General features: G+C 38.6%; 1 protein-coding gene across 2 annotated transcripts; it reads left to right on the forward strand.

Moving 5' to 3' along the window:
* Positions 1–1,285: 1,285 nt before the first annotated feature.
* Positions 1,286–9,892, forward strand: LOC122026396 (BEL1-like homeodomain protein 7). 2 transcript variants are annotated; one of them, XM_042585119.1, is made up of 6 exons: positions 1,286–2,097; positions 2,618–2,674; positions 3,140–4,072; positions 7,781–8,157; positions 8,242–8,302; positions 8,927–9,892. In XM_042585119.1, exons 3-6 carry the CDS (start codon positions 3,155–3,157, stop codon positions 9,554–9,556), a joined length of 1,986 nt encoding a protein of 661 aa, XP_042441053.1. In that variant the 5' UTR covers positions 1,286–2,097; positions 2,618–2,674; positions 3,140–3,154; the 3' UTR covers positions 9,557–9,892. The 2 variants fall into 2 exon arrangements, with proteins under 2 accessions (XP_042441053.1, XP_042441052.1); XM_042585118.1 differs by lacking the exon at positions 2,618–2,674 and having other exon boundaries at positions 1,288–2,097.
* The last annotated feature ends 1,974 nt before the right edge of the window (positions 9,893–11,866 follow it).

Below are 11,866 nucleotides of genomic sequence, written 5' to 3' on the forward strand. Positions count from 1 at the left end.
TCGACCACCCAACATGAGTAGATATAGTAGCTACTTTTACTAATTCGATTGTGTCTTCATTATTATAGATTAGTTTTAATTTGTTGTACATGTTTCAACCTTAACATTTATAATTATAAGGAACTTTTTACACGGCACATCATCGAATATGAACTTTTTCTTCCGATGGAATATTGTCATCCAATATTGAGTTGAGGATGAACATCGGACACACTGAATTCTCATTCTACCTTTGCTTTATGCTCTTTTCGCTTGAGAGTATTAATTGTGAGTGTAAAAAACCACTTTCATTATCTCAAGTGCATCCAATGATGTGCAATTAGGATATAGTAAATTGCATCTAAATAAAATATGAGGTGATCGTTTGGCATCATGCCACTTGCAATACCAAGGCAAGGGGAGACTTGTGGTTCACTCGAATTAAAAAAAAATATGATCATTAGAGTTTGCCATGGAGAAATAATAATTGTACACAAGAACAAATATTTAAATTTTAAATTGCCCTTTAAATATATACTATTAGATATGGAACTTTTAAAAATTTTAAATTGTCCTTTCTTTTTCATATTTTAAAAACTTTTAAAAACATATATGCATATATCTTTTTTTTTTGAAAAAAAAAATTAACACTATCATAGTAGGCCCCACATGATCATATCTTGGCACCTCTCACCATAAAATGTCATATAAAAGTTATATTCCTTAGATCCCAAAAAAAAAAAGATGAAAAGACTATCAATGATAAATGTTGTGTCAAACATGTTAGTAGACTATGATCACATCAATGGAAATAAGCAGGAAGAGAAAAGTAGTTACTACATCTTCTATCTCAGTAAATTAATCCTAAAATTCAATCGTTACTTACCCATATCTTATATCTAGATCCTTTTCTACTCCCTCTGGAATAATATATGAGATTCATAAGATTTATAGACATAAGGTCTATTTCATCGAAAATAATAAAAAAGCAAGATTAGTTTTACACGCTTTGGAGTAATCAAGATCCCTGCGTCGTGTCTATTTGAGGTCGTTTGAGACAACAAACAGAAATTCAACAAATCATCAAAAAAAGCAATGATGAGCTGCCGGGATCTAACACTCAACAGACGCATTAAAATACGAACGGGGGCAGGCGGCTAGTGTATAATATCATAAACAAACAAGAACATGGCTGATTAAAAAAATGTGGATTTGGGGCAGCGGGTGAAATGTAATTAAGGCATGTCATAGCTCATGCAATCAAAAGAGGGGACCAGCACAAAGGAAGATTACAGTGGTGGGGAGAAAGTAGCACAAGATTGTAAGAAATGGCGTTAATGCTGTCATTATTCTTAATCAGGCAGTGGCACACCATCTACTGCACGGGATAGTGGTAAAGTAGCTTCAGGATTTGTGTGGTTTGGGCTGTGAGATGTCAGCATCGTCCCCCATGCTTAGAAATGAATGAAAGAGAGAGGTTAGGATTAAGATCAGAGAGAGATGGAAAATTGATGCTTGAGAGTTTTAAAGAGCAGGTTTTAGGTCTACCAACTGGTGGTTAGGAGATAGAACACCTTAACAATCCACAGCACCAACTCCTAAGAAGCAATAGCAAGGAACCTCCTCGGCTGCTCTGAAACTTGCAGATAAAGAGATAAGAGCACGGTAGGAAGAGGAATAGAGGGAAAGGTTTGTCATTTACCATCGGGCTGAGGGAGAGAGAAGTATACTCACGTGCAAGATAGAATTTTTAGGCATGGTTATGGTATTCTGAGGAGAGAGAGAGAGAGAGAGAGCGAGAAGAAAAAACAAAACAAAAAAAAAAAGAAAGAAAGGGATTTGAAGACTTGGGGATTTTAATATTGGCAATTGGGGATGCTGATGAGCGTGGGCGGAGTGTATTAGAGAGGTATAATATTTGTTTGTAAAGGGAGGGCAGGGACGGGGGAGCTTTGTGTCCTTCGGATCGAGGTCTTGGGATCGGTTTGTCTCCGGATTGGGAGGATCATTCTCTGCCGACGGCTGTGAATTTGTGCTTTCCACGAGGCGCGCGGACCGCAGCAGCAACCGCCGGCCATCCCCTATTTCTTTTCCCCTCATGCCATGCCCTCTTCTCAGGTACTGGACACTCGTGCTGCTGCCGCTGCTTTCTCTATCATCTCTATTCATATCTTTCTTCTTCAACAAGGACGTATTTAATTTTTGTATTGACGCTTTTCATGGTTCTTCGGATCAACATCAAGACCATCTCAGTTCTTCTTCTCTTGTCTGCCTTTATGTATCCGTCTCTATCTAATTTGCCTTTCTAGCTAATTTTAAAAGAACCTTGGAAGGTTGTTTCACCAGGGTCTTTACATGTTTCCTTCCTTTTCTTTAGCTTCCAAAAGAAAGTTCCTCTCTAAGAAACCTTCTTTCCTTCTTTGCAAGATTGATTTTTCTTTTCTATGCTCTTTTCTCCCTCATCCGAATTTGTTTTTTTTTTTTGGCTAAAAGCTCCTTTTACCTCTACTCTTCGACAATTTCGTTTGTTTTTGTTAACTCTTAAGTTTTGATGGAAACCTGTCCGGTCGTAACATGCCGGATAAAATAGGTGAGTAATATGTTATGCCTTACAAACACGGTTGATGATGGTGATCAGGTTCTAATGGAGTTTTTGGAGCCATGGAGGTTTGATTGTGGGCTTTGGCTTTTATAGGTGCAACTTTACTCTTTTCCCCCTAGTGATAGTTGTACTCAAGCACTGTTCTCACAGAAACTAACCAGTTGATAGAGGACAAATATTTGGATTATTTCCAATGCTTTGTACTACTTGTTGCGCCATTCGGAAGAAATCTATGCCCTTTTTCAGAAAAAGAAAAAATTTACTTGTTCGTTTGAATTATATGATATGATTCTGTCCTTGCCTAGGTTTTGGACATTATGTGAAGCATCTTAATTGGCCTTCATAATCTGGGACTGGTGCTAAGACAAATCTGGTTTCTACTGGATTTAATTTTCTTACTGACTATAGTAGCATGTGGATCCCTTATCCTGATTCATCAATTATTCTTTTCCTTACTGTTAGTCTTCTACAGTAACTGTCTGTCGAGATTCTTATGAATAAAGCCAGTTGCTATTTTCTAGTCAAAGTACTGCAATGACCTGACTTTGTTGTTTGTAGCCAAGGGAAGAAGACATGCCTACTTTCTATTCATTATCTGATGATCAGAGTGGAGCTGCTTCAAATCATATCCCCAACGTACCAGGGAATGCTCCATATTCTGAATCATTGGTTCCTGGCACCATGACATATCTTACCTTCTCACATTCCTCATTTACAGATGCATTAGCTGGCAATACTCAAACCCAACAGAGCCATCATGAGCTTCCTGTTGCCACTACCATCTTTTCACAAGGATTTAGTGGGGCAAATACTGATATTCTCACCTCTCGTCTTGGCAACCATACTTATAATACTTGGAAGGATGGGAGAAATGAGATGTTATTTATGCAGACAGTTGATGGCTCTATAAATGGCTCAGATGATCTACTTAATGCTGAGGATCCTCAGATGCGTATGCGGACACAGTTGGGCATCCTACACGGGCAGAGCTTGTCTTTGCAACAGTCAAATGTAGCATTGGTGCAAAATCAGGGCTTATCACTTAGCCTTAGCACACAAATGCCAGTTCCTTCAATTCAGTACCAGCTAGCTAGCTCGGATCTCTCTCATATAGGTTCTAATCAGTCAGCTTCTGGAAATGTTACTTTAAGCCAGGAAACGTTTCAAAACAAACATATGCATGGTAGTTCCTTGTCCTATGAGCACCCAGTTCTTACAACAATGATCCCAAATTCCAAATATCTCAAGGCAGCACAACAATTACTTGATGAGGTTGTTAATGTTGAGAAGGCTTTAAAGAAAACAGACAAAAGCCAAGGTGGCCATACTTCTAATCACACTGCAGCTAAGGATGCTGGTGGGGGATTGAAGACTGAAGGGAAGACATCAAACTCTCAAGAAGCTGCCACTACTTCCTCTTGCGAGCTCTCACCTTCTGAAAAACAGGACCTTCAGAACAAGGTCACAATGTTATTAGGGATGCTGGATGAGGTAACACCACTTCCTTTCCTTTTCTTATTCTTTCATTATTCTTTTATCATTTTTCATTACTGAAATTATGTTGCACTACTGTAGAATCATTTTTAACTAGATATTGATCAGCATGAATGAGTTTGATATGTTTCTTATCATCATTACCTTTTCGAGTGAGGTGGTGCTTTAGATTTTGAGAGAGTATAATTTGAAGCCTATGAGAAATAGAATACAACTGAATGCCAACCTATAAAATTTATTTGGTACAAAGGGTACACTATAATCATCATCCCCGTGACTATTTTTTTCTTCAAGGATTTGGGATTAGTTATTGAGGTCTTATCCCTTTATTGAGCTCTTGATAAGGTTATGTCACTCGAAGCATTCAAATCAATTAAATCATTTTTAGTCTATTAACTAACTACATCAATAGATACAATTGAACTTGGAACATTTTGGTTCTCCACTTTTATAGAGATTTTCTATATACCAATTAAAATGTTTCTTGTTATGTTTGCTCATTATGGTTGGTTAGGTTCCATACCCATATTAGTGCTTAAATAAACATGTGCACGGGTCATTCATATACATATATTGTTGACCTAAGGAAATACAAAATTAAAAATAAATACATAATTCAAATAATTATCTTGTCTACCAATAGAGCAGGGATCTTGAGAACATGGGCTCAGATTAGAGAGCTCAAGAAGTTGAGCCACACATACACTTAGGTTGAGTCAGAGTGCTTGAGTCAGAGAGTTCAGGATATAACTAAGTTAGAGCTCGGGAGCTCGGGAGACTGCTAATTCAGGGAACTCAGGAGACAACTGAATTAGGGAACTTGGGAGAATATAGAGTTAGGGAACTTGAGAAACCAAGTTGAAGTGTGACTCGGACGACCAAGTTACAATGTAACTCGGACGGTCGAGCTACACAGTAACTCAGGAGGCTGAGTCAAGGTACTCAGTGACCAACCTACTGAATTCCTTGAGAGGTTGAGGTTGTAAGGCCGAATCGGAGCCCAAGTCCAAGCTTTGTTGAGCACAACTGAGGCCTTTGATGAACACAACAAATTTATCCCCTGTACGACGGGGCTTAGAGATTCGATGGACGTTTGTTTTTTAGCATACAACGGCTCAGCCACATTAGCAGCCAAGCATTGGTTGTTCATGGCGATTAAACACTGTACTCGAACGCTATCACTAGGAATGTAGAGAAAAAACAGAGAAACAGAGGTGGATCGTGATGGCCCAAAAAGAACGCGAGGAAAAGTTGCTCGTTGATGGATTATGGATTTCAGATTATCTCATTTGCCAAGGAAGAGCTTCAATTTATAGGCTCAAATTTGGCACCATTAATCCTCTACAATTAACCTGAGGAATGATCATTTACTGCCATTAATCCTATGCTTATTGGCAGATCCAAGCAATAGTTGACGCTCGATTAATGACAGGCCGTTTCAAGCAGCAGTTATCATTGTATCTGTTTCAGATTTGAGGCAGTAGAAAAAATTAAACTGAGTGGCAAAACACAAGTTGTGCTACATTGATAATTTTTGCCTTGACTGGTCTGACATTTGACATATGAGTCAACTAGGTTCTGGCCCCTAGATTTGCACACACATCCTATGGATGACTACACAAGAGAGCCTCTCATCCATTCATATTCACAACATCTTCAAGTTGTGATTCAATATAAACCAGCCTTGTTGCCATGAAACTTCTAATATGACACTATTCTCTCATTCATATTGGAGTCAATTTCATCCATTTTTCATTCACTTTTCCGACATATATAAAGAAAGTGTTCCCCTCTTGTGGTGGTCTTTGACTGCTTTATGGTTCATTTTAGCCATAAAAAATTGATGTCATGTTAACCCGCACCTGTATGACTAATGGGGTGACAATCGCGATGACATGTATATGATAAGTGAAACTCCATCTACATTTTTATATCATGTTAGGCTTGGGGAGGGGGTTGTTGGTGAGTAACACACCGTGCCTGGATTAATCACACATGGAATGGAGACCATTGCTATACATATATGAAGAAGATACCTCCTCCCCGAAGAATTTATTCATTTTGGAATTAATTGGTCTTTGCCACACTTCCATGGGCCACAAGGTCCCAGTTTACTTTCAAATGGACAAGTGTGGAGGCCCTTGATGTACGTATATGAAGTGTGCGAACTTCTTTGAAGCGGCTACTCATTTTTGGTTCGATTAGTCCCAATTCACAGGCACCTGGTCATAGAAGTCTGAAAGGTACAAAGCTACAATCATACTTTTGGAAGTAATTTAAACATGAAATAACTGCTTTGCTCCTATGTTTGTCTAATTCATCACTGTCAGAGATTTTTGTTAGTAGGAGATGATCAACAGTATCTCTTCCACTGGGAACTTAGTCTTGCTGTACAATTATGCTGAATACCTAGTTTCTAACTGTGGGTCAATGCAGAACTGTTGATGGAAAATATCCATTGGACCTAATCAACCTGTCCTATCTCTACTCTCTATATCAATAGATATTAAGAGTGCAATCAATTCCCTAAATTTAGCAAGTCAATGCTCGATTTATTTGGTGCCAAAGGATGTGATGCTAATTGCTAACTGTCCTTTTAGTAGTGAAGTGGGTTATCTGATTGATCTTTCATAAAAATTCTTCTTTTTAACCAACTTTGTTTGAATGTAATTAAAAGCTTCACCAGACTATATGAGTGAAGAAAATTTTCGCAGAAGAAAATTTCCCGAAGGCCTTTGTTGTGGTTCCAACTGTAAACTCGAAAAGCTTCAAATATGATGCAAAATTGAAAAAATATATCTCAGCAAAAGATTTAGAAGAATGATCTCAACATTGCTTGTAACTCAACTTTGCTGTGGAAACCAACATAACGCAAAGCTTTCCTGTGAGGATTGCCACAAAATGGGAAAGCTCATAATTCAATTCACAGGTGTTATGCTTTTTTTTGGTAAAAGAGCCAGCGAAAGATTGTGAAATCCTAATCTGTAATAACAGTGAACAAAAATCAGGAATAAACTAGTTTGACCAGATGTAATGAGCTTATTCCTTGGTTTATTTTTTGATAAATAAACCATGAGGATGACTCAATGTGAAGAAGAATCAAATTTATGAAGCCAATAGCTTGTAGAGACCTCTAAATTGGGTTGCATTATCAAATGTTTATGGTGCAATGAATCTACTATTTTAAATTGATTGATGCAAACCAAAATACTTCAATGATTGGCCATTTTGACTAGCTAGAAAAATCATACTACGCAATGGAAAGGATTCAAGGTTTTAAGCTTATTTGTGTTCGTTAGTCTGTATATTACTTGCTTATGTAGTACTAAGGTTCTCAGTTGGAGGTGATTGAATTATAGAAGAATTAATATCTTGCATCTTTCTTATCAGGTTTATAAGGAACATGATCCTGTACTCATAATTAAACAGTGCGATCGTATAACTGACATCGTATAACTGACAAAGGCTAAACTTCATCTTGGTAGAAACAAATAAAAAAAAAAGTTAAGATTTCTCCTGATAGACAGTCTAAATAGCAAAAAATTGAGGTGCTTATATTGATAAACATTATCGTGCTGTCATTTCATTGCATCTATGAGATTTTAAGACTTACTTCCCTGATCGGATGCTTGCCAACAGATGAATTTATGTGTTTCTATTGTGATTTGACAACAGTCTCAACATGTTTTATTCCTTCTATTGTAGGTTGACAGAAGATATAAACAGTATTACCATCAGATGCAGATAATAGTGTCTTACTTTGACACTATAGCTGGTTGTGGAGCTGCCAAGCCATACACTTCACTTGCCCTTTTGACAATTTCTCGTCGTTTTCGCTGCTTGAGAGATGCCATCAGTGGCCAAGTTCAACTTGTAAGGAAAAGCCTTGGAGAAGCAGATAACTCAAGTGGTATGAGTGGTGGGTTATCTCGACTTCGCCACATAGATCAGCAGTTGAGGCAACAGAGAGCGATGCAGCAATTTGGCATGATGCAACCACATGCCTGGAGACCACAAAGGGGTTTGCCTGAGTCGTCTGTCTCAATTCTTCGTGCTTGGTTATTTGAGCACTTCCTTCACCCGTGAGCTAAAAGAATTTATCTTTTTCCTGGTTCATTTGTAGATACAATGATATTCTAATAGTTAAGTTGTAATCTGTTTGGCAGTTACCCGAAGGATTCTGAGAAGCTAATGCTTGCAAGACAGACAGGCTTGTCAAGAAGTCAGGTATTGAGTTTTTTAAGAGTATTGCTGGTGAGTCATGGTGGCCAATATATTTTAGAGTTAAATACTTCAACCGATTAGAGTAGAAGGCCCAAGAACCAAGAAATATAACAAGGGCAAAATTATTTTTAGTGAAATTAGTAAAAAAGAATCAATTGATTTGAATTTTACTAATGATATAGCACTCCATTAAGTTCATTGGAAGGATAAAATCCATGAAGTAGGCTCCAAATAATTAGGAGAAACACAACTTGGCTTGATGAAAATGATAATGATTACTGGCGAGCCAACAAATTCATTGAATGCCTACCAATGGCAAAAACATCTAATTATTTTCAGCTTCTGATTCCCTTTTCTGTCCACCCTTAAATTCTTTCTCAACTCATTTAAACTCTATTCCACTTAATTCTCTATTTATCATAAAGCAATAGCTTTGTAGGATCAGTCTTGTTTATGCTTCCTGTTGCTGATCACTTTGGTTATTCTATACTATGCATTATTCTTTTTATTTGTGAATTTTCTGGCATTAAGGGGCTATTGATTTCAGCTGAATCTTCAGATTAAACAGCTTAAATTACTAGAATTCTTTGAATTATAAATTTTTCCTTTTTTTTTTACTTTCTCCAGGTTTCAAACTGGTTCATCAATGCACGAGTTCGCCTTTGGAAGCCCATGATTGAAGACATGTACAAAGAAGAGTTTGGTGACATCGAGATTGACTCGAACTCTTCTTCAGAAAATCCCACGAAACGAAAAGAAGATGTTCAATCCTCCGAGGACCATGAGGAACTACAAAATGCAGGTGCTTCAAGATGCCAAACAAGCCAGATAAGTGAACCTTGTATTATTCCAACCATTGAGATGGCAGGGTCAGCTGCTGCTTTTCAAAATGAATCAACTATCCAAGTCTCGAATATGAATTTAAAGATCAGCAATCAAAGGCCAGTTGGAGAAGATTCCAACTTTTTACAAGATGCTCTTAACAGCGCAGACCGAAGTGAGAGGTTTTTTGCATATCAGATGGCTGAGTTAAGTCAGTACGGAAACAGTGGGGTGTCTCTCACACTGGGGCTTCAGCAGTGTGATTTAGGCCTTCCTATGGCAGACAACCATCAAACCTTTCTTGCAGTGGCAGGAAATGATGTATATGATGCCACTCCAGCTGGACCAGAAACAGCTGACTATGAATATGCAAATGTAGGGGATCGGCAGCAAAGATTTGGATCGACACATTTGCTGCATGATTTTGTCTCTTAGATTCATTTACATATGGTATGACTCTATTTGAAACTCTGAACCAGAATAATTTGTTCTAAGATGCAATTTTACAGGAGAAACTAAGTTGATCATAGTATACAATGTAACATAAAGAAGTGGGGACTTGGTAATATAGGGCAGTTTGTTGTAAAGAAAGAAGCATATTTTTATGAGTCGAAGGGGAAAACATGTAAAGAATTACCAATTGTGTTGTATAATACTTCTCGACTCATGGATGTCTGGGAGGGCTTGAAACTGTTCTCGTGTATTGTAAATGACATTATTTTTTTGCTGTATAACTTTACACAATTTAATCAGTCCAAATGTATTTTGTAATGTCGAATAGCTTTTGCATGAGTTTATTTATTTTATTTTCTTATAAACTGAAATTGGAATTAACATGGTTCGCCCGAGATCAGCGATCAACGAAGCAGATCACAAGGGCCCCTAATACCGAAGAACTCCAGTGCTGAAACAACTTTTCCATACGAGTGCTGGAGTTGGGAGAGACCGTCTCATTCCTTGCCTTGTGTAGATTGTAGTACACAATATCATGCTCGGCCTTCCTTGCATCCATTGGACCTGGGAGAACTTGGCACCCAGAAATGAATATTGGTTGCCAAGTATACACTGTTAAAGAACAGGTGATGATTTGATTCCTCAAACATTTTGTTGTATGAAGAGAGCATTAACACAGTAATAAATTGTACCAAAACAGTAAGTATATAGTAAACAGGTAAATAAAAGAAAGGTCGAGAAAATGTATTTCCAGTTGAAGCGTCGGCGTGCCGACTGTCTTTAGAGAATTTATTGCCGCCCACGGTGCAAGGCTCTCCGGCAAAATCCTCCCAAGATCCGACAACCACTCGCGTCATCCGTAGGTATACTCCAAGACGAAAGATGCACTCGGACTCAACCTCAGATCGCTAAAAACCAAGCCTCAAGACAAACTCTCGGTAAGGAAGAAGACAGAGAGAGGGAAGGAGAGAAAGCAGACTGCTTCGGTGTGTTTTGAACCAGGAACAGAGGTAGTGTATTTATACACTCTGAAGCAGTGCACGAAGCAAAGCGTGTGTCGCTTCCACTTCTTGACGTGCGGGTGTGTCGCTTCCTCACGCGCGGACCAAACCCAAGTGCGCTTCCTCACACTTGGGACAGAACCAAGAACCAGAGACTGGCAAAAACAAACCAAGCCGCCTGCAAGCGCGAGGCCCACGAGCTGAGGATTTGCACACCCCCCCTGCGCTCGATGATCGCGTGTGTCTGTGTCGCGCCCGGTTTATGGATTTCCGGCTCGAACCCCCCGAAACCACTTGATTTGGGCTCGGCCCGCGCATGCGTGTAGGCCCCCTTAACATTGCTAAGCAAGGATGGAAGGACTCCATATATAAGCTCTTTCAACCTTCTTGGCTTAGCAATGTGGGACTAAATGTATACACATATGCATTACCAAAACATGCATTACCAAAACATGAAAAATAGTTTGAATTAAATACATAAAACTCAACAATCCCCCACTAATTCAAATTATTTTGGTTGAAAACAAAGACTTGTCCTGAGGCTTGGTTGCAATGAGCTTTTAGTGAAAATACCTTCCGGTTTGAATTTTCACCTAAGTTCACCAATCTTATTCACATAGGTTTGAAGTGAACTCAGTCTTGAACTTAAACCTTTTATATGTGAAAATCAATTGGTAACAACTCATCACGGGTGATGGTTGAATCCTTCTGGGTTGGTGCATTACGGCCATGCCACCGAATCTTATTTCATAAGTGCTAAGGAGAGTTGCCTAAACCCCCCACACTGCGGCCACACAGTTACACTTACATAGGTGAGTTCTCCAAGGATGTACTGCGAGCATCCTATCATTAATATCTTGAACTCATTAAGAGCTCCTAAGCTCATTCTTACTAGCAGTCAAGCATCTATCCAGGGAAGAGACTATGAGATTACATCTCAATCAATTTGATGCTTACGGTTCACCCTTATAACTTGTTTATATCACATTGAACCTACTTCTTGGGATCTCCAATCAGATAGGTTGGGTTGCTGCTATAGGTGAAACCAGGATAGACCTCAGTCTCATTCCCTTACTGGATCTCTTGATTTTTTCAGAATCAAGTCCTTTAGTGAATGGATCAGCAATATTGTCTTTTGAACTTACAAAGTCCAATAACACCACTCCAAGAGACACTAACTCACGAATAGACTTTAATCTTATTCGTACATGTCTCTTCTGTTTCTGGTTATACTTGGAGCTTCTAATCTGAGCTATTGTTATTTGATTATCACAGTGTACTGAAATAGTAG

The sequence above is a fragment of the Zingiber officinale genome, chromosome 10A (assembly GCF_018446385.1).
Source record: "Zingiber officinale cultivar Zhangliang chromosome 10A, Zo_v1.1, whole genome shotgun sequence".
In the NCBI taxonomy this organism is placed as follows: Eukaryota; Viridiplantae; Streptophyta; class Magnoliopsida; order Zingiberales; family Zingiberaceae; genus Zingiber; species Zingiber officinale.

Coding starts and splice junctions, on each gene's coding strand:
- LOC122026396 (XM_042585118.1), top strand. Junction 8,158..8,241: donor TTTGAGCACTTCCTTCACCC/GTGAGCTAAAAG, acceptor TCTGTTTGGCAG/TTACCCGAAGGATTCTGAGA. Junction 8,303..8,926: donor CAGGCTTGTCAAGAAGTCAG/GTATTGAGTTTT, acceptor TACTTTCTCCAG/GTTTCAAACTGGTTCATCAA.